General features: G+C 35.5%; 1 protein-coding gene across 12 annotated transcripts in view; it reads right to left on the bottom strand.

Moving 5' to 3' along the window:
• Positions 1–22,956, bottom strand: part of MCTP1 (multiple C2 and transmembrane domain containing 1) — a 568,532-nt gene that overhangs the window by 155,850 nt on the left and 389,726 nt on the right. For 10 of the 12 annotated variants that reach the window (XR_011646260.1, XR_011646259.1, XR_011646258.1 and 7 more), the window contains 5 exons: positions 6,609–6,711; positions 4,831–4,933; positions 4,389–4,490; positions 3,935–4,009; positions 1,868–1,987 (listed from right to left, as the gene is read on the bottom strand). Coding sequence is in view for 9 of the 12 variants with exons in the window: in XM_058276312.1 (XP_058132295.1) it covers positions 1,868–1,987; positions 3,935–4,009; positions 4,389–4,490; positions 4,831–4,933; positions 6,609–6,711 (503 nt within the window). In the remaining 3 variants the exon portion in view is untranslated. The remainder of the gene's footprint in view (positions 1–1,867; positions 1,988–3,934; positions 4,010–4,388; positions 4,491–4,830; positions 4,934–6,608; positions 6,712–22,956) is intronic. The other 2 variants (XM_058276318.1, XM_058276304.1) reach the window with 1 other exon arrangement.

Here is a 22,956-nt window from a genome sequence, read left to right on the forward strand (position 1 = left end):
AGTTAATATCAGTGTTTCTTCTCAAATGTACCCTTAAAAAGGTGTTTCCATAATAAAGTTTGTGGCCTCATTTTTAACCATCACTTTCAGCAGCAGTTCCTGTTCCTATCCTTATCGTGCCTTTTTTTTTTCTCGCACTCCTCTCACGTTCACTAGTTTTTTTCACAGGACTGAATCTGTTAGAAAACTGACCACCAGCTAAGAGAGATATTATTACATTTCTTCTCCAGTGAACTGTGATCTCCTTACAGAGAATTCACTCAAGTAACAACATGAATATGTACTTTAGTTTCTCAGAATTCTGGTGTGTGATTTTTTTTTCCTGAATCTTAAGGAAATTGTGAAAATGACTGCCATCTTGAATTTACTTTACATGAGTGATCTCTGGAAGCCGGAAGAAAGGTTTATGAAGACTTATACAACACTATGTAATATTAAAGTGTTCGGAATTAACTTCCTTGGAAAAAAGGATGTAATTATACACATTTCTCTACATTTTGATTTCACAAACAGGTGTGGGGAATGACCTTGGAAGGAATGAATCAAAGATGGCAGCATGACCTTTTCAGTAGAATTTTACTGAATCTGTTATAAAGCCCCATGGAACCTGGAGGTAATAGCATAAAATCCACATAGAAACTTGGTATCATTTTTCTCATTAAACTCCAAGCGTCTCTATGCTAGTAAAAAATTAGAATAAAGTTTGCCTAACAATACCCTGATATTTGGTATGTGAAAGACCTACTAAAAGAATATCAAGCGAGGCAGTTTTTCTTTACTAAAACTTGATGATGACAATCACTTTCTTTAAGGAGACAACCACATGTCTATGAGAAGCAGGCTGCCTAACTTTCTGGTAACTTACAACACAAAGGGACATACACACTCTTTGTTCCATGTGCTCAGACATTAATGAAAGTCCCATACAAGGCCTGAGAGGAAGACAGAGCTCTAAGTACTAAATAGATGTGCATACACTCATTTGAATGGCAATACTAAAATGTGGATTTGTTACTATAATGAAGGCTCTTCTTGTAAGTCTCCCTAATAAAGTCATATTCTGCTAAACTGGCAACTATAAGGAAGCATAAGGTACTCATATTAGAAAACATGAAAATAAAGAACTTCAAAAGAAGGACTCCACTTAAACATCAAACTGAAATCCTGAATAGGCAAAATTAATGTGAGAGCAGAAAACCCCAGCTAAAGCGCAGAGGTAAGTATTTTTTGGATTTTATAGCTCTGCAAGTTGGTCTCACTAGCATTTTTAAACAACCAAAGCAAAAGGTTTCAAGATGAACAGTGTTAAAGAACTATCTGAATCTATCAAATTCTCACTTTTGCTTTTAAAAATACTGGGAATCTCAAAAACAATAAAACATCTCTTAACTAAGTCACATCCACATCCTGTTGTTTCAAATACTAAAACATTACTATACTAGCATCCTACTACCAATGATTTTAATATTTTGAAAACTAACTGCAGAATGAAACAAAATCAAATTGAGAATGGTCAAGATTAATCTTTTATTTTTTTTTTAAGTATTAAGGACTTTCCTTGGCTCTTCTATTGAGATTTGGAATTATGCAATATGTAAATTTTTACTTTTTCACTGTCACAGAGAAAATTATACATTGGCTGAGATGTCTTGCATTCCGGAAATCTGAGGGGGGAAAATGTATTCTTGGACTGAGACCTTGTGCAATCCATCAGGTTCCTGCCCACGGCAAATCTGTCCAGTCAAGTCTAAGAATAGGAGTTTTAAAATGGCTACATCAACATAACTGTTACTATAGTCACAGAAACTAGCAGCTCTGATTACTGAATTTAATGAATAACAATTTAAGTAATACAGTATGATCATACCACAAAAGCAGCGAGACTCCTTGGGGGTGAATCCCAATCAAAGCAACTATTAACGTAGTACGCAGCATTTACCAGCACCATGACACAACGCTTCGTTCTAATAAAGTTTCTTAGTAGCAGCTGTAACGAAGATAAAAATATTATTAGAATTTGCAAGACTAAAAACCATCACATATACTGAAAAATTCTTCTAGCTTTCTGCAATTTACAAATGATTGAGAAAGTCAATAAAGTTGCAAAAACATACTACGCAATTTGGTTCATAAGTTATAAGAAAAGAGGTATCTTCGGAGAAAGTACAAAGAACTGTGTTTTAAGGGCAACTTGCTAGCTAAATATATTTTCTTAAATAATATTATCAAGTAGGTTGGATTACCTTCATTTCAAAGAAAAAAATCTCTAACAGACTAAATTTTTTTTAGCTTCTTATATACAATGAAACAAATATATTTTAAACCCTTAAATCTTACTTTGGTTTTAAGATTCATTAAATGCTTTCATTTCAAGATATTTCCAGGTGAAATAGCTAAATTGGAAATGTTTTCATTTAGGATCTTAGGGAAAAAACCTGCCATGTATTGCTATAATTTAGCACTTTTTTTTTCACTTTTTTGGTAGAATTCCCTACTTCCTTTTATTACCAGCGTATTCTCTTTCCCCCATAATAAAATTAACTGATATATAAATATTGCTAGGCTATTTTCTCATCACTTTTCATAATTTTGGAGTTAGGGAAAAATTGTGGTAACCAGGCATTTACAGAATCATTTAAAAAGCTACATATGAGAATGTTATACTTAAAATTAAAATTTTAAAAATAAGGCATGACTACAACTGTTAAAAGAATAGCTGATGCGTTAGATGGTGGTTTGAAAAATTACATACAGCTATTTTAAGAATTAGGATAATCATATGTCTGCAGGTTAATATTTTGCTACTTCCAAATATAATTCACTGCTGATCTGGTATTTTAAAGACATAGCTATAAAAAGCATGTAAAGTTTACAGAGATCATATGCAAAATATATATATATATGTTTAAATATATATGCATGCTAGTTTTAACAAGTTTTTAAAATTGAAATTCCTCTCAATCAAAGAGGTCTCCTTATTTGTTTTTCTTCTTGGTACTTGATCACCTTCCTTTAAGAACTACTTTTATTACTTTTATCCATAAGAATAGAGAAATGTAGTCTGTATTTCTATTTAGGTAGATACTGCATTTGTAACGCTTTGTCTTTAAACTACCAGAGCCCACTGTTTATGGTGAACTGTTTCAAACAAAAAATACATTTTTCAGAATTCTAATAGCACAGAAATTATTAAATATTTCAAGACACAAATAGGCTCAGTAAACTTCATAGCTGTACAAATACACTTTGTTAGAGCCCTGTTAATTGGAAATAAACATTTTAAAAAAGGGGCGGCTTAGTACTTTTTCTTAACTTGATCTCAAACCTAACTTTAAAAAATTACGAGTGATTTTCCTTTGTGATAGAAAAACAAGATTTGCTCATTTTCTATTTTCCTAGCTAAAAATGCCAAGAAGAGTTCAGTTATAAAAGATCATAGTTAAAAATTTAATTAACAGGAAGGTTTTCCTGAAAAGATGGAGCCCTCTATCATTCGGACTAGAAAGAAGAGGTTTTGGCGGGCTCACTTTACACACACCTGCATCGTACCTGTGGGTGGTCTGGACATATACATGATCCTCAGTTTTTGGTGCTCTCATTTACATATTCCATGGCAATCAAACTGTATTTTATGTTCAAAATGATCACTCTTTTGCTAAGGCATGAACATATATCCATTAAATGCAGAACCTACGGTATCCCCTTTCCTTTCTGACCACCCCATCCAACTTATTTGTTTGGTATTGTCCATGTTTCGTCTTTTAAAGAAAGAGAGAAAGAAAGAAAGAGAGAGCGAGCGAGAGCCATTTTCACATAAATATATATGATCAAAAATTCCAGTTTGCCCCCCTCCAAAGTTTATTTGAGGTTACTTAGATGTTTTACAGATATAATTAGGTCTTCCCGGAGGGATTAATCTTTCCTTGCTTTTTACCTGTTTAGAGAGTCTGTTTTCCTCTTCAATGTACTTCTGTTCTTTGGGTATTAATGTTCGTAAGCTGGCTTTCACCTATATATCAACATATGTGTCTGTTATGGGTTAATATATTACAATTGATTACAAGGTTTTTTTACGCAGTTCAATTTGCAATAGTTTCTAAAGTTTCAAAGTCGTGGCTGCTGTGCTCATAAAATATAAATGTATACAGTTGCACATGCATGCGCTTTCATTTCTTAGCCGGCAGCCAGTGGCCGGAGCACAGCCGCAGCGGCAGTCGCCAACTCTAACAGAGCGTGGGTGTGCCAGGCAGTGGCAGAAGCATATTCTCCAGGATACATCAAGGTTTAGCGAAAATGAGGAATGACAGAAATTTTCTACAAATCAGGAACAAAAGCTTTCATGAAACTGAACTCTTTAGCAGTACAAAAAAGCCAAAGTTAAGACTTACAGCATTAAAAATCACATCTATTTCAAGATAGATGACCCCCTTTGTTGGCCCTGTCAGCTGCTTGTTTTTCAAGACGTAGGCTTTCTGTTCACCATTTTGAATCTGCGGGAAAAGGACATGACAGCCGTCTGTCTCGCGGTCTCCACTGAATACACTCCCTCGGTGACCTTTGACCCCCAGCTGCTGAAACTGACAGAGAACCCAAAACAACTGTGGCAATTCTGACAAGTACCTGTTCATTACCAGGATCAAGTCTGTCAGGAAAAATTAACTATCATGGGATTCAACATGGCCGTGAATGGAGTATGTTAAAATTTTTAGTGTTCTTATTACAGACCTTGGTTGAGAAATGACAGACACAGAGCTGAGGTTTCTTTTTCTTTTTTTTTTTAAACTTGAACAAAACCAACATAGAGCAGTATGTCAGGTGAATAAAACTTACAGACAGCAATGGTATAGCAACTTTGCCCAGAAAGTCAGCACTTCGATCCCGATCTTCATCATAAACTGTCACTTCAAGGACTGAATGGATATCTTTAATATTGCTGCATAATAAATACATGGAGGGAAGAAAAGACGTCATCAGTGAGAAGCATGATTTTGAAAATTTAGATATCTCCAAATGACTTTGTATGTATGTGTTTTTATATAAGCTACTTGCATACATACATACACAAGGTAGAATTTCTGACAGAATTTCCCATAATGCATCATACACTGTAGTGATGGTTCTGCTCTCTGGAACCTTGATGAACAGTGTAGTTTCAAGCCATAATTTTTAAATGAAATATAATTTTCCATCTGGTTGATCACAGAGTAAGTTATTGCAAAAAAAAATCAATGTGACTGATTTTTTATATTTTTCTTCTTATTTTCTTAATTCCTATCTTCCCATTATCACCACATAAAACACCACTGGGTTTGATTCAGCAAGAATCACAACGTATTTTAGATTATTCTTCTCCATAATATTAGGACTTTTCTCTTTTGTTTACAACTCTTACTAAAACACTGAGTTTGTTAGGTTTATAGTAAAAATTACAAAATCCAGTAAGCAGAATGGAGAAAATGTAACATTTATAGCTATTGCACCACCTTGGGATTTAGAAATTAAATAGCATTCTATTATGTTCCAAAGACAACATATGCTAATAAATGACTGTAGGAGTTCTTTATATTTTTGTTTCTGGAAAAATAAGCCCAAATTGTTGACAGCATTTATTCTTTGATCAAATTGTTTACAAAGAAAACATGAATTAAGAGAAAACAAAATACGAATATATATTCATTACTGAAAAACCACAACCACATGTGAGAAGAGGCTTTATCAGGGTGCAATCAATTAATGGCTTTGATAAAAAGCAAACCTATTCATTCAATTATGCATTCCAGAGAAAACACTCTCCATAAGCTTCTCTGGAGTGCAATTTCCTGACCAGGTTTTCATATCCTCTAAAAATGTGGAATTTCTTAAAAAGAAATCGGTCAGATAATTAAAACTGATTAGTTTCTGGTTCTTAAGCCAGGGAAATTACAAGAAATTAATAAGGAATTTAGCAGTTTTTCATATACAAATAATAAAGCCATGTTAGAAACTTTTTAAGAAGTACTTCTCAGAGTTCATTTCTATAGCCTGGCCAAAAAAAAACAGAGGAGGTACTAAGTGTAGCATTGTCAGCTCTTACAGTACATGGCTGAAAAGATTTACAAACTTTTTAAAACAAAAGGAAAATTAAATCAAAGCTTGTTTTGATATCTAGGACAATACTTAATATTCTTATTGTGCTAAAATGAAACAAACCAAAACTAAAGCATCTGCTGCATTCATGACTGGATTGTTTGCTGATTTCAGCAATGGAACAAATAGAGCTTTGTCCTCCCTGGTATCAATGCAATTGGGGAGAATTTCAATAGAACGTACAAAAGGAAGAAGCAGTATAGCAATTCAGTTAATGGGAAAAAAATCCTTAGTCAAATCATTTTAAAAGCACAGTTTAAAACAATGTCTGTGAAAACAACAACAACAAAAAATGGCGTACACTTTTCCACAGGTCTCACTATCTGGAAGGTATGCAGTCATGAAATTCATTGGTGTTAGCAAAAGGAAGGCCAGACACATTGAGCTGTTAATCAGTTAAGAAGCAGCAAACACACACAAATCTCAAAAGTAAATATAATTTAGCACCATTTCAAAATAAGCTCAAAGTAATGACTACTTACAATGTGAAGACTTTGTTCCATTCGGGATTGAGATTTTTGTAGACGGTATGTGTTAGCAGCCTATCATTGTTCAATTCTACTACACAAAATGGGTCACTTTTACCTATAAGAGATTTGGGGTAAACGTTTGTAGTACAAAGAGCACCCACAGTTCATAATTTCATGATCATAGCCGTATCTCTTTAATGAAAAGTTTTGTAGTAAACAAAAAGTGAAATATAATTTAAAAAAAAAACACATCAAAACAGAGTTTACTGGATATAACTGTACATCCAGATGTAACTGGGTGATGTTATTCATTATGATTCATTACAATTTAGAGACTGAAAAAAGAAAAAATACAAAGTATATAGCTTGTATTTCAATTTGTAATTTTTAAAATAAAAATAATAAGATAAAATTCCTAATCGTGAGGAAAAATTTGATGCATATCCAACCTCAACCTGTTTTTATTTAAGTGTATAATGACCATTTTAAAGGTTCAGCCCCTTTACTCAAGCATATGCTGTTCAACGCATTGAGTCATCAGTAACTTGTACAGGAATTCCCGAACAAGTTTATTTTGGGAAAACTGTCATACACTATATTGTACAATTAGAACATTTTAATCTAATGACTAAGATTGGGTTACTCTATTCTGAAATATCTATGGCATCACAAGAAGGCAAATTAGAGCTTCCCAGGCAGAGGAAATTCTGCCATTTGAAACTTAAATCAACAATCAGTCTGCATGTTAAAGAGGAGTATTTTTTTCTGTCCACTGAGAATAAAGGATTTGGAAGTTATTGTCTATTTACAGCAAGTCTGCTCTCCCATAGTCAAACCTCTTCAGCTCAACAATTATATTTTGTGATGTTCTCAATATTTTTGTAATGTCATGTTCTGATTTATAGAACCCATAAAGTCAGAGGCTCTATGGGGGCAGGAGTAATGATATTAGCGTGGCATGTAATTTGTTTGATACCTTATCCAAATGACAATGAAATCAATATTTAGACAAAGCTGTCCAGAGGTCATATCTTTTAAACTACAATATTGATTTAGACTACATAAGAGGTTAATGTGCATATTATTAACTTTAATGATAAAGAATAATTGTTTTAAATGCATTGTGAATTGTAGGCACAAGAGTTTACACTTCTGTGAAAGCTTAAATATCATTGAAGATTTTCAATTAAATTTTATTGGGAAGGAATTCATTAGCTATCAGTGACAGATAAGCGATGCATTCCCGTATAGCATTGTATTTACTTTCAATATTTTAATTCTTAATATGAGCTGTACAAACTTTGACTCATCTTTAATTTAATTTATTAATTTTATATTAAAAAAGAGATTTACTGTGAGCATGTTAGTTCAGTGAGCCTCATATTCCCCAGGATAATTGCTTAATTTAACATTATGGTAGTTTCTTCGATTTTTGGTCTTGGGAATAATTTTCAATAAAGAATAGAGGGCTGAAAGTCTTTGAGGCCTGGCGAAAATTTTACCTCTGATTAAGAATCTGTTTTATATTTTTTTCCTCCACCTTCTTCCTTCTTCTTGCCCTATGTGCCACTAATCCCCACTTCCAACTAACATGTACCCTAAAAGATTGTGTTCAAAGAAAGAATATTTTGTTCATTAAAATACAATGCAATAAATTTTATTTGGTATATTAATAACTTTATATTCTTCCATAGAATTTAGGCACAAACATACAAAGCAGACTCAAGCAGTTTTCAAAACCTCTCATTCTTGGGTGTCATTTAAGTATTTATATTTTTGCCTAGCTTCATACAGGGAGCTATAGGTATAACAAAGGAACAGAGGGCATAAACTTCACTTCAAATAAGTTTATAGAAGGGTTGGAGTGATAAAATATATCTACTTGTAACAATGAGAGAGAAAATTAAAGCCATATTTATGATAGAATTCCATGTCAAAGTTGTAACTATTCTTCCACTACAGACAGATTTTTGGAATCACTCATTTAAAGAAGTATAACTCTCGTAGTCTCCTTTGGGCCTTCTTTTAATTTTCCTCATACATATTTCTTTTTGTATATATATTTTAATCTTAACCCAGTCCAAAAGATTACATAAAGATAAAATTTCCAGCATTTCCATTCCCTCATTTTCACTTGTTTTATTTCAATTACTATTTTATATCAATTGATTTGGCTTCACATGCACTCAAGCAATCAATGTGTAATAGATTCAGTCTAAACAAAAACTGCACCTCTGCCTCAAATGCAAGACACAAGAACAAACTCTAGAGATCAGTATCTGCAGAAAAAACTCCTAAAATTAGAGATGTGAAATGAAAATCTTCATTTGATTTTTTTCTTACAGAAATTATATTCAGGCGGCGGACTTGGCCCAGTGGTTAGGGCGTCCATCTACCACATGAGAGGTCCACAGTTCAAACCCCGGGCCTCCTTAACCCGTGTTCAGCTGGCCCATGTGCAGTGTTGATGCTCGCAAGCAGTGCCCTGCCACCCAAGGGGTGTCCCCGCGTAGGGGAGCCCCATGCGCAAGGAATGTACCTCATAAGGAGAGCCGCCCAGCGCAAAAGGAAGTGCAGCCTGCCCTGGAACGGCACTGCACGCACAGAGAGCTGACACAAGATAACACAACAAAAAGAAACACAGATTCCCTTGCTGCTGACAACAACAGAAGCAGACAAAGAAGACGATGCAGCAAATAGACACAGAGAAAAGACAACCAGGGTTGGGGGGGAAAGGGGAGAGAAATAAATAAATAAATCTTTAAAAAAAAAAAGAAATTATATTCAATTGTGTTGGAGGGTTTCAATACATCTACCTAACTACATGGAAAGTCTCCCAAATTACTACCTACTTCATTACAATATCTTTATTTGGTGACAAAAGAAGATTTGGAGTCTGGGTTGAAAGATGCTTTCCACATCTCGTTCAAAAACAAACAAACAAAAAACTAGTACATACATCAAACCCTTTGCTAATGAGACAGCGGACTATACATATTTTATTACCATTTAGTTTGTTATTTCTCAAGATCGTTCTAGGCAAAACCTAGACCATCATTGCAAGACCATCATTTGCAAAAATATTCTCCTATCTGCCTGTCTTATAATTTGACAGGTAAGCAATATAATTTTTAAGAGACTATGTTAGATCCATGTGGAATGTAATGGTGTTACATTAAAAAATAATAATAAAGCAAGCCATTTACCTTAAGGTAGGCCAAACTTCCATTTAACATGGCCTTAATTTACACTGATTTTTTCCCAATCTGAAATCTATGTTCTAATTGTGCTTACAGTCATGTTAAGGACTGAAATGTGGTCAGTGACATGAACCACTCTTTAAATCCATATAAATTCCGTAATCTTGCACTTCTCCTAAAACTTATCTCAACTTTAAAACCTTTGATGTCTTCCCAGAGTCTATACATTGAAACCACATTGTATGACAGGGCATATAGTCTTTCAGCCTTATCTCTAACCTCAAAGCCCCTCAAAGTTCCTACTTGAACTACCTCATGCACGCACATGGTCACACTCTATGTACCTCCAGGGCACTGGGTGTCTGGCAAGAAAGTTCAGGTTGAGAGGAAAGTGTGTGAGGAAAAGGGCCCAAACTTTGAGGTTAAGGTGAGACTGAATACCCATGGCATGACCTTGAGTTTTTCCCCTTACAGGTAAAATAGTGACACTAATGCTCTCTTGCAGAATGACTGTGAGAATTAGAGGTAAAATTTAGAATATAGCTAGCAGAACATCTAACACAGTACCAGGGCATCAATAAATAATCACTCAAAGTAGTGTCTTTTCAAACAAATACTTAAAACATAGTAAGGTACATTAAAGCACATAAATAATAGGAAACAACACATCTTGGACTAAATCTCCTGGTCAAAAGAATATGTATTTGTACAATTTTTTTAAAGTTAGCAAATAAACTAATAATAATAGTAATTATTGCTAGCATTTGCTGAGATTTTATTATAAGTCCAACACTTATGTGCTTTATGTTCATTTGCTCAAAATAATTCATGAGTACTATATAAAAAAAGTAGTTCTACTATCCTTATATTATAGACAAGGAAACTGAGGTTGAGGTGATACAAGTGTCTTGGTCACACAAGTTGTAAGTGGTGGAGCTGGTACTCAAACTCAGGTCTGTCTGATCTTCAGAACCCTTATCTACCACTATGATCCATGCTCCCTTTAATGAGGTATATTTAAATGTAAGCCACCGGCCAAGACCTTTCCCAATAATTTGCCATATCTTAGTGGCCAGTAGGCCAGACATTTGGGAAGAGCTAGGTAACATCCTGACTACAGTTTCATTCATTCAACTAATCTTTATTGAGTATCCACCATGTACCAGGGAGTGTTCTATGTGCTGAGAAGACCACAGCACATTAAACAATTAAAAAAAAAATTCCTGGCTTCTGGGGTTTATATTTAGGAAGAAGACAGGCTACAAATAAGTACATTTTATAGTATTTTAGAAGATACTACGTACTATGGAGAAAATTAAAGACCGGAAGGGTGATGGGGAGTGCTGGTATGCAGGTGCAATGTTTAAATGTTGCCAGGGAAGGTCTCAGTGAGGAAGTGACATTTGAGCAAAGAAATGAAGGGGGTGAGGGAGTGAGCCTTGGGTTTCCTGGGGATGAGAACTCATAGAAAGACCCAGAGAAGTGACTTTGCCTAGTGTTTCTAGGAATAGCCAGGAAGCCAGTGTGGCTGGAGGAAGGAGTTGAGGAAGGCAGAGGGGAGTAGTAGATGATAGCGTCAGAGTGTATGAGGGCGCAGCTGGCTTTCCATCAGAGCTTTGAGTTGAGGAACGGCATGACCTGATGGCTGCTGTTTGGAGAACCACATAGAGAGACGGCAGTGGAGGAGGTAGAGAGAAGAGTTAGGAGGTTTTGGTGATTTTTTTAAAAAGATGTATTTATTTATTTATTTCCCTCCCCTTCCCATCCATCAGTTGTCTGATTTCTATGTCCATTCGCTGTGTGTTCTTCTGTGACTGCTTCCATCCTTATCAGCAGCACTGGGAATCTGAGTTTCTTTTTATTGCATCATCTTGTTGTGTCAATTCTCCGTGTATACGGTGCCACTCCTGGGCAGGGTGCACTTTCTTTCACGCTGGGCGGCTCTCCTTATGGGGCACACTCCTTGCGCCTGGGGCTCCCCTACACAGGGGACACCCCTGTGTGGCAGGGAACTCCCTGTGCTCATCAGTACTGCGTATGGGCCAGCTTCACATGGTTAAGGAGGCCCGGGGTTTGAACCGCGGACCTCCCATGTGGTAGGCGGACACCCTATCCACTGGGCCAAGTCCGCTTCCCGCCATTGGTGAGTAAGGGGATGGAAAGCAGTTAGACTCTGGATACATTTTGAAAATAGAACCAACAGAATTAGAAGTTGTCAATACTGAATAATCAAATGTGCCCTGGTATTATAACTTGGAGACATAAAACAAGTCATTGAGTTTCTCAAAGCCTATCTTTCTTTCAAGGAAATTAAGCAGTCAACAAGGTACTCAAAACTGGATATCTTTAGAATCAGACAAAAAGAAAAATTTAGGTAAGGAGAAAGCAGGCACTTTTATGTTTAATTTCAATTCATCTTTTTCTTCTAAAAGCTATCTTTTTACAGTTATCAGTAATCCTCATCATATTATTTTTGACTAATTTAGAAGGCATCCTTCTTCCTAATTCCAAGGGCAGTTAAAAATGAACAGCCATTTCAATAAAAATAACAGTAAACATACATAGTAAATTCTACAAACTTACTAGTAAAAAGGCATAACCATTGTTTTATTTTACAGACATGGCTACACATAGTTAATGTGCTTATCTGGCTCGCTAAATGATGTTTTAAATGACTGGCTTTTCAGTCCCTAAATTTTGCTGCCTTGATTACCTGCCACTTAAACAAGCAAAAACCATCCCAGAAATACTAGTGATAGACCTAACCATCAATTACCTCCTTAATTATTCCTTCCTTATATCCTTTTATCACTTCAGTTGGATCCTGTGATATACTGATCTGCTTGCTGAGAGTACGATTGACTATAAGATGTCAAAGTGTACTGTAGTTTTCAAATTCCAGAAAGTGATGCAAAGCACTCCCCTCTAATTCTTTATTCAATATCCTATAGCTAGAAGTGCCAGAAATGAAAGCAACATTAAAAGATGAAGTGCATTTTTTCCAGATAATTTTTGGTCCTTTAAAGAGGGAAAATTTGTGACATGATGTCTTATCTCCCTCTTACTCATCCCTGTCACAGGATTAAAACAGACCTGTGGGTACCAAATGGTTTCTCCTTAACTTCCATCACTTTGTCTAAACTGGAGCATGTGGTTTGGATGGAAGAAAGAAATTGCAGATCTGGTTTGGTGGCAGTGGAACTTATTGTACCTTCCTTGAGAATAAGGCAATTTTCCATATTGCCAATTTTCTGGAGAGAAATAAGAATACCTTTTGAAGCATCTCTTACTTACCAAGTACCTGCTTGCTCACACTAGAATTATGATTAAAATGTAGTCTGTCTCTCAAAGCACACACAATCTAGCGGGCATGACAGACAAGTAGATACACAAGTACAATGCAGAGCTGTAAGGGCTGTAGTAAAGTGATGAAAAGAATGCTATGGGGGCAATGAAAAGGATTCTAGAATAGGATTGGGAAGAGGAAATTAAGAAGTTTTTCAGTGGAGGTGACCATGCTGATTGAAGGTAATCAAATATCCCTATCATCAACATTTTTAGAAGTGAAGGACAACCACATATAAAGAGGAATTTAACAATTTACAATTTAACAATTTATGATCAGGAATATTTATCTTAAATCTATTTGTGTATTCCTTTAATAGGGCCTCAATTTTGCAAGAAGCCTAGATATGCCTTACAACACTACTATAAAACAGATGCTAAAAATATGATGTTATTCCATGGTCACAGATGAGCAATGTATTTATCCAAAATCTAGTTAAATATGAAGGGACTTTTTTCCTATGAATTCTATAGGATAACTTTCCTAGGGAATTAAAATTAGAAAAACACTCTTTTACTTCACTTATAAAACTAAACCTATCACAGATTTTAAAGCATATACTCCATTATCTCAATTCTTCTTTTGGCAGAAAGCTGTTCATACCAGAATAAAACAAACATCAAAATTGTTTCCAATTGGCATATTTTCTGGCAATCTTTAAAATGGCACTGAAGGTAAAATGGTGTGCACTGACTGGATAATTCTCTTTCACTTTTAGCTCTTGCTCTTAGAGGTCACAATACTGACACATTGATAAAGAACTGTGGGAAAGCCTGCACCACCCCTGCTCTATTGCTACCTGTTTTGTGGGCAAGTGGACGACCTCGGTTTGTGCAAACTACTAGTTTGGGCATTAAAGTTACTCAAAAATTACTGAATTATATCCTTGCTTCCAGAATAGAGAGTTAATCCTGATCTGTCAGCAGTGGGCTTTATCCAGGGTCATTTTACCTCTGATAAGTGGTGCATTTTGTTGGATGTGATATTTTACAAAAAATGTGTGTGTGTGTGTGAGGGGGCAGAGGACCCTGGGACCACCTCCTTGTTTCCATGTCTCTGAAATCACAGAAGGCTTTTGATAACATGGAAGCAATTCATATCCATGGGGGCTTTTTATTTTGGGCCTACCTTGCACAAATTTCTTTCATTTAATTTCCTCAGTTGCCACAGTTTGAAATGGCTATAGTTTAATCTTCTTTTTTATTATAATCAAGCTTGCCATCTGTCCTTTCTACAAACTAGAATTTATAATCAAAACATATAATAATGCTGTCATTGAGGGAATTCCATAGAGTCCAGCAGAACAAAAGGCAATGTATGTTGGAGATACCTTCCAATCCTCCTCTTATCACAGGAGATAGGGCTTTCACCTTAGCCTTATTCATCAACTGACCTAAACATATTTTAAACATCTGATTGGTCGAATTACATTAACTGACATTCTTCACTCAGATCCCACTGGATCTGATTCTAAGACTGAGTAATAATAGGGTTTCTCTTTTCTCACTAAGTCATGAAGCAGGTTTCTTTGTGGCAAGAAAAAAAGACACCCTGGAATTGTGGCTCTCAGCTCACTGGACATATTACATCCTTTTCATAATGATTTTATACTATCTTCTTTATTATTATCTTGAAATAAAATAACATGGAACCAACATATACAAAATTTCAAAATATAATACAACACCATAACTCTATTATAAACAAAGACTTAAAAGAAGGCTGCTTACAATAAATTCATACCTTGATTTACTTGACAAATATTTATTAAGGGCCTACTATGTGCTGGGCCATATTAACATAAAAGGGAAAGGCTTCTCCTCTCTTGGAGCTTCCTTTTGTTGGGGTGGGAGGGGAAAGAGGGTGAATGCTGAACATAATTAATAAGTAATCTATACAGTATGTAAAGAGTGAAATGTGTTAATGTAAAACAGAAAAATAGAGCAGCATAAAGGTTTTGAGGCCTGTGGGGGATGGGGACAACTTACAGATTGAATTAGGGGATCAGAGTAGGACTCATGAGAAGGTGAAGTCTGAGCAAACAGCTGAGGGAGATGAGTAAGTTAGCCCAGTGGAATTCTGGGGGAAACTGTTCCAGGCAGAAGGAACAGCTAGACCAAAGGCCTGATATGCTCACAGCCTGTGAGACTGGGGCTCGGTGAGCAAGGGGGAGAATGGTAGAGACCTCAGAATAGCAATGGGAAGCCAAATCATGAGGTACCCTGGAAGCCATCGTAAGGCCTTTGGTGTTTGTTGTGTAAAATGGGAGCCAGTTGCAAGACTCGAATAAATAAAATTATTTCAGGATGAAGCAGATGCTAAAACTATATGAATGTCTATATTAAAAGTCACGCAAGACATGGGATGATTTTCATAATGTAAGATTGTCTAAAGCTTGTAGATCATTTAGCATCCCTGATGCCCAGTCACCATTAGTGATCCCCAATCATTGTGACAACTAAAATCCCCCCACAAATATCCAAAACACCCAAGAGGGCAGGACTGATCACTCCCAACCCTCATATTGAGAACTGTTGCTATACAGCAACAGTACTGAGACATTTTGGTCTCAGGAGCGAAAATTTATTGAATGTATCAAAGAGCTTTTGTTTATGTAGAGTATCTCTATCAGTATTTACCATTTTGGAAATTAAAAATAAGAGCACTTAAAAATATTTATTGTTATTCAAAAATAGCAATAATAATAAATGCATTACTTGTTAACATCAGAGTGACAACTGTCATGTAGTCTTTGAAAAAATCATTGTACACTTGTGAGAGAATGAGAGTGAAAAACATAATTAACATCTTAGATGTATGAAAATAGTTTTGCTTCACATGTCCTTAAAAGGGCCTTGCGGATCCCCAGAGGAGCATACTTTGAGAACCATAACTAAAAGCAACAAAAATAAATAAAGCTCAGTGTAAATGTGAATTCATTTCCCTTGGGAATCTAGAACTAAATGCAAAATAATATTTATAGGATTTATGTAACTATATGCATCTTGATCCTAGAATTGAGACATCCTAATATACTCTGGGAACCTTGAAATTCATGACAGAAGAAAGGCTAGTGAACTGAGACAGGTAAGAATCTGGAAAAGAATGGGAAGGGGGACTATAGGAGCTATAAAATGAGGAGAGGCTATGAAAGAATTATGCCTAAACGCTAACACTTAAATAAGCTGTGTGAAAAACATTGAAATACTTCATTTTCAATTCATACTTAATAAAGAAACTTTGTGCAAGTGAGTTGTTACAAGCTTAGAAACACAAAAGGTATTTGGTCTGAAGTGAGTATAAAAGCATGTAATAAGCTCATTTGTTTTTGCAAGATGCATTATGGACCTGCTGGTTACATTAGGACCTCAAGTTAATATATAATCACTTAGTCTCCTTTGTAGGAGAGCATGAGGTTTCAGATAATCTTTCCTATAGATAAATTAATTAACTGGAGAGATCTTTTTACTATGGGGTAAAGTCCTTTAGGCTTAAAACATGTTCTAGATGATTAAAACTTCTTATTTTTTAAAATAATCAAAGGTAATAAAACTGAAACTTGCCATTTGCCTTCCAAATTTTGTTTGTATTTTTATATTTTTTAATTCCCTCCTACAAAATAACATGTAGGAATCTGTTATTCATCTTGGTAGCTACTGCAAGGCTTCAGAATTTGAGACCTGGAAAGAAATCTCAGAGGCCAAATCCAAAAGCTTACCGAGGGCTTGAATCCTCTGCAAATGGGTTGTCATTCATGCTCTGCTTCAACCCTTCAATGCAGGAGAAACCACCACCTCCACAGGAATATTCTAATTTATTTTTCATTATTATAATTTTTCAAAAATGCTTCCTTACATTGTATACAAAATTATCTGTAACTTTGATCTGTTTTGTGATTTGCCCTCTAAGTAACTTGAAAATCCAAATGGAATAGCAGGTGTAAAGTGGGAGAACAGCATCATATGAGAATGTGATCATGTTTGGTACCCATCCTCCCGGAGTGGATACAGCAACTGGTTTGCTGAACATCTATTCTAACCACTGTCTAGTATCTCTACCTGAACTATAAAGATCAAAAAGCCCAAAGTGATATTTCCAGACTCTTTTGCAGCTAGGGTTGCAGAGGTGATTACGATTGCACCAACTCGAAGTTCTTGTCTAAGATTTGAAATTAGAACTGAGTTAAGTGAAAACACATTGTATCTATTTTGCAAGTAAGAGTAGTGTAAGCAGTTTTCATAGGGTCTTCCCAACTTGCTAGTTTCCCCGAGGCAGCAACTGTTTGGTTCTGCCATGTGGCTTTAGCATTAAACTCTGGAAATCCAGCTCTGAGTCCATTTCCTTAGGCTTTCCCTACCCCTGAAGAGTCTATTATCCATTTAAAATCCCTTTCTGATTAAACTTACTAGAAGGGAGTCTGCTCTCTGGACCTGAAACTTGGCCATTATCTTCCTTGCTAGTTCCTATCTATACCCCATCACAGGCCTTTGGACAAGTGAAAAAGAAACCTTATTCACTTATCATCTTCCTTTCTCCAGCTCTCTTAGTGTAAGTTTTGGCTTCAGGCAATAGATCTGGACCAAGGAATCCTGCTCTGCCATTTATAAGCTGGTGTGTGTGTGTATGTGTGTGTATCATACTTGGACAAGTTCTTAAACTCTCCACACCTCGGGTTTCTAATTTGTAAAGTGGGATTAATAACAGTTGTGAGATTGTGACAATCCATGTATCAAGCTCAGGGTAATGTCTAACATGTAATAAGGGCTCAATAAATATTAGTCACTGTTGTTAGTGTTATTTTTATCATTATTATCAGTTCTTTGAGGTATTCTTAAATGGCTTGATTTTAAAACACCAGATATCCCAATTGAGAATATATTCTGGTTAGTTTGCTAATGTCCATCGTTAAAGAATAGCTTCCCAAACTGGGAAAACGTTAGACATGACCAGTTCAGAACAGAATATCATTCTGGACATTTTACTTTTATTCAAAATAACAAAACTGATGTAAGTATAGTCTGCGCTCTTGGACCTTAAACTCAACTCAAGTCTCGAAGTCTTTTTTGTATTTTCACTGTTAAAGTAAGGCATCCCTGTTTTGTTCCCAGCTAAGATTTCTGATTTATACTTTTTAACATCCATCTTATTAAACTAAGCCTAAATAAATATAGATAGATTTATGTTGGTCTTACATAAAATGAATTAACTGTCCCTCTAGCAAGTCTGATAAGGAAGCAGTCAATATCTCCTCAAAGCCATTAGTAAATACATTGAACAAGTTAGACGAAGGGTAGAGCCCTATATCTTTCCACTTGGGGATCACCAGTGACATCAATCTTTTAATAATAACTTTTTGGGCTCAATTGTTCATTTATGAGTATTAACACTACTATTACATAATCCAAATATCCCTGTAAGGGGAAAAATTTAAAGCCTCATTAAATCCAGATTCTCTCTGCAGCATTTCTCTGATTCATTATTTTTAGGAAATGAATTGCTTATTTATACAACTATACTGTAATATAACAAAATGTATATAATAGTTTACTATTAAACAATAATTCTTGCATCTGAAAGCATTTCTTCAAGTACTGAGTGAAATCCTGGACCTAGCTCTCCAAGCCAAATCAGCAATTCTCTAATTCTTTACTCAAAGGATCATTCTGTAATCTTAGTTCTACAGAACCTGATTAATTATTTTATACTATTTCTCCTTCCTTCATTTCCCATTGATAGTGGCACCACCACTTTCTCACCTCATAGTCCTTCACCTCTAGAGCAAATCAAACCCAATTATTAATCTCTTTTGTCATTCCACCTATTCTTCCAAAGCAGTATCTTCGAACCATGTGATCTGCATATGAATCACACATGATTTCTCTAATTCCTGTAGAATACTGGTTCAGACTCAGACCTTGCTAGCACTTATCGAAACTATCATTTTCATTCTTCTTTCTACAAATATTTGATATCAATTTTTTTTGCATTTCTAAAATTAGAATCAGATTTAGTTTTAAAACTGGAATTACTAAAAGAAAGTAACAAATTCTAGGTGAGATATGGTAAAATAATAGAATGAAGAACAATGGTTTGCTTACTTTCCTTGCAATGCCTTTATTTGTTAGTTTCATTCTTAAGAAGGAGATTAGTATAGCATTAAGACTTTAACATGTGTGTTTTCTAAACTCGGGATATTAGCATGATAAGAATTTCAGGTATAGCATGTTTTTGATACATTATAAATTGATTGAACTTCCTTCTCAAAGCATACGATCTACTTAATAGTCTTCTATAAACTAACTTATTCAAAAGTGAATAGGAACAATAACATTAGGTTATGTAATGGAAATAAAGACCTACTTTGCTTGGGAGATATTTTAATTCACTGGGTATAAGAATTAAGGTTTTTGTTTAAGGCAATATAATTTCAGGATAAAACAGTAACAGTTAAGACATTACAAATGATACCTGCTCATGACCCTTTTTTATCTGGTAAATTATTTTACCCTTGATAATGTAGAAATATGGAAGATTTCAACCATATTTTACATATTATACTTTTCATGCAACCATGTAAAGTTCAAAGGAAATATATTTTTTCTTCTTCCCACATAGGCTTAAACTAATTACCATGATATCTAAGGCGGCATTTACCAGATATCATCAATGTTGTTCAATATGATGATAGCAATTAAAGGAATATGCTATTAAAAATCTAAACGGCTACAGTTCTAGAAAAGAAGCAACTTAGCTAACTTTTCTAATACAGGCATTGTATTCTGACAGCCTTGCAAAGCAACAATTGCATATATCTTATTAATTTGCTTCAGTACCATGGTAAAAGTTAATTTTTTAAAAGGACAATATCTTAGCTATGTTATATATATTATGTATATGTGCTTGGTATTTTTCCAACTGCATGAAAAACTTTCAAAGAACAGACTCGCCTTTTTCTGTACAGCTGCCTTTTCATTTTTTTCCTGCGAACAGTCCCATAATGTTCAGGGAAAAATACCAAGAATAATAAATCCAAATCTCTGTATAAAATATACCTCCATGACACACTCAAGCTGGAAATCACAGGAACCAATAAAAATGCAGGCAGTCTACTGATAATGAGGTCAGAAATACAAATAAATTTACTTTTAATGAAGACTGGAAGCACAGTAATCAAAGTGTTAAAATTCATTTCATGCATATCTCATTTGCTTCCTAGCTGATATTTACCACGCAATTCTGTGAGAAAGTAGAGGCCTAAGATGCTCCAGATAAATGGCTCAATTAATTGTACAGAGGTAGAACTCTTTGAGCTGAGCCAGAGCTGTGAGCTCTTTATTAAAAGCACTATTCTGTAGCCCATAACCTTGTTCCTTGACTCCTCTCTGGTTTCCAATTTAAACAAGTCCCCATGCGGCCTGCTCTAAAGGGCTTTGTCTCCCTGTCATTGTTAAGAGAGCTGAGGCATCCTGGAAGTGTGAAATCAGACCTCATGAGTTGAACGGTTCCCCAGGGAACGCCGGACTGCGCAGAAGGTCAAAGTCATGGGCCGGACCATCTAAAAGTGTCTGATCGCCAGTCTGTGACACAGCAAGTAGCGGGGGTGGGGGGGTGGGGGTAGACTGAAGAGGACTGAAATTGAACACATCTTAATTAAAGCCCACAGACAGCAAAACAAAATGTTTTCTAGGCAGCTTGTCAAATGGGACTTAAATTTAGCTCTGCTAATGAATCTGAGCTGCTAACTGTTATTTCTTAAGATAATAAGACTCTCACGGAAGCTGATAGAAAAACTGTTAGCATGTCTTTTTCTGCTGTTTTGTAACTCAAATATTTTCCAACAATGAAGACAGTTTTCCTAAAGAAAAACATGGGAAAAGTCTATGCAAATAAAGGGGTAGTAAACATCTCTCTTAATAACTAGTAGGTTTTTCAACGCTGGGACTGCTATGTTCCAAGTCTTTATGTATTGCCTTGTTTTAGAGAAAGATTTGCTCATTTAACGGGACTATTTTGGTGACAGATTCTGTTCATTGTAAAATTCTTTCTCTTTTTCTCACCCCCTCTAATGTTTTCTGAAAGAGATGGTGCATTAATTTGAGGGACCCACTCACCTGGGGTAGAGAAGTTTTATATTAGTGTACCTTTTAATACAGCAAAAAGGTAGGTCATCTTTTGAAAGGGTTTCACAGTTCTCCCATATCACTGTTTCTGAAACCGAGTGGCTGGTCTCCCTGGGGAAGCTGTGACCTCCTCTTGGGTAGCTCAAAAAAACCCCACAAAACAACAAAACACCAAACCCAGGGGAAAATGAAAGGGAGGGGCTGAGGAGAAGGACCCTTTTTTCTTTCTTCCCTTAGAATGTGAAAGAACTAATAGGCCAGGTCTAAATACTCTGCAAAGAAAGTCTCACTCAATACAGAAGACATTAAATGGTCTGTTCAAAGCAGAAATTAGGCCCTGCCCAAGGAAAAATACAATTAGAAGCTAGGAAAGATAAATTCCAACATGAACTATTTTCTACTACAAAAAAAAATCATCATTGGTTTTTCTCTCCTCACAATCTGTCCAATTTAAGGAACACTCGATTTAGTGCTAGAGAGAATCTTCCCCAGTGAACGCAGGGCCAGGACATCTCTAGGTTTTGCTGTGATGGTGCAGAGAAGTATTAACCTTTTCACTGGTTAGTCAAAATGTAAGTAAGTCGTCCTGAGCAGTATTTCTCCATTCTTCGAACTTTCTCCCTTACCAAGAATTTGGCTGACCAACTTTTGAAAACCAGAGTGACATTTTCTCAGGCTGTGAAAAGCTGCACGCAATTTGACTGAAATTTCAATCCACTCTTGTGCCTGATCAATGCGTGCGTATGTGTGGGAGCTGTAAATTGAGGCCTTAACCACCAGAGTTAATCTCTTTTTAAAATCTGTATTAACCTTAATGATTTGAAGTGCACTGTCCAACACTGGGCTATTGAGACTAAAGAAAAAACTACCCTCGACCATCAACAGTTTATTAGGGGCTTAACTGAAGTGACCTACTGTAGTGGTGTTCAGCCGGACAAGGCTATGGGCTTTTTGTGGAAGGGGAAAGAATTGAGGGTTTCATTAAAAAGTAATTTGTGCTTTATACTCACTCATTCAAAGAGAGTCTCAATTGCTCTTTATTCACACAGAGCTAATACAGTATCACAATGTTTCTCAATGAATGTGTTGTAACAAAAGAAAAATTTTACATTTTGAAAGGGAAAAATTCTTTGTGACTGCGGTAAGATTGAAGGCTACTGAAAAGATTATAGAATCTTTCTCTTCTATGATGGTGTGTAATGATGGAATATTATAATATGAAAATTTTAGCACAAACTATGAAGGTTTAACTTCTTACTGTATGTTCAGATCATTAAAAATGTTTGGAAAATAGAGCCAAGTTGGCCAAATGTAAATTTGAATTATTAGATTTATCCAGAAAAAAAGCAGGATTTTGTAGTAATAGCCTCATTTGTACCAGGTCAGAAAATATTCTTGTCATAGCACAGAGAGTTTCAGTGATTAAAAATCTCCCCTCTCTCCACAACACTCCTAAATGGATGATAATTGGAGGGATTGAAGACAGCACTACTCACTCAATTATCTTTTTCCAAACGTGCTTAATATCTTGTAGTGTTTGACTATTATTACCCACAGAAATGAACATATTTTCAAAGCTCTTCTTTGAACATGTAAGAGATAAAGTCTACAGAAAGCTTATTTGTGTCCCAAATTTAATGACAACCATCTGGAAGAATCTGTATAGATAAAAGTGTGCATCCTTTGCAGAAATA

Source organism: Dasypus novemcinctus, chromosome 2 (genome assembly GCF_030445035.2).
Source record: "Dasypus novemcinctus isolate mDasNov1 chromosome 2, mDasNov1.1.hap2, whole genome shotgun sequence".
NCBI classification, from domain to species: domain Eukaryota; kingdom Metazoa; phylum Chordata; class Mammalia; order Cingulata; family Dasypodidae; genus Dasypus; species Dasypus novemcinctus.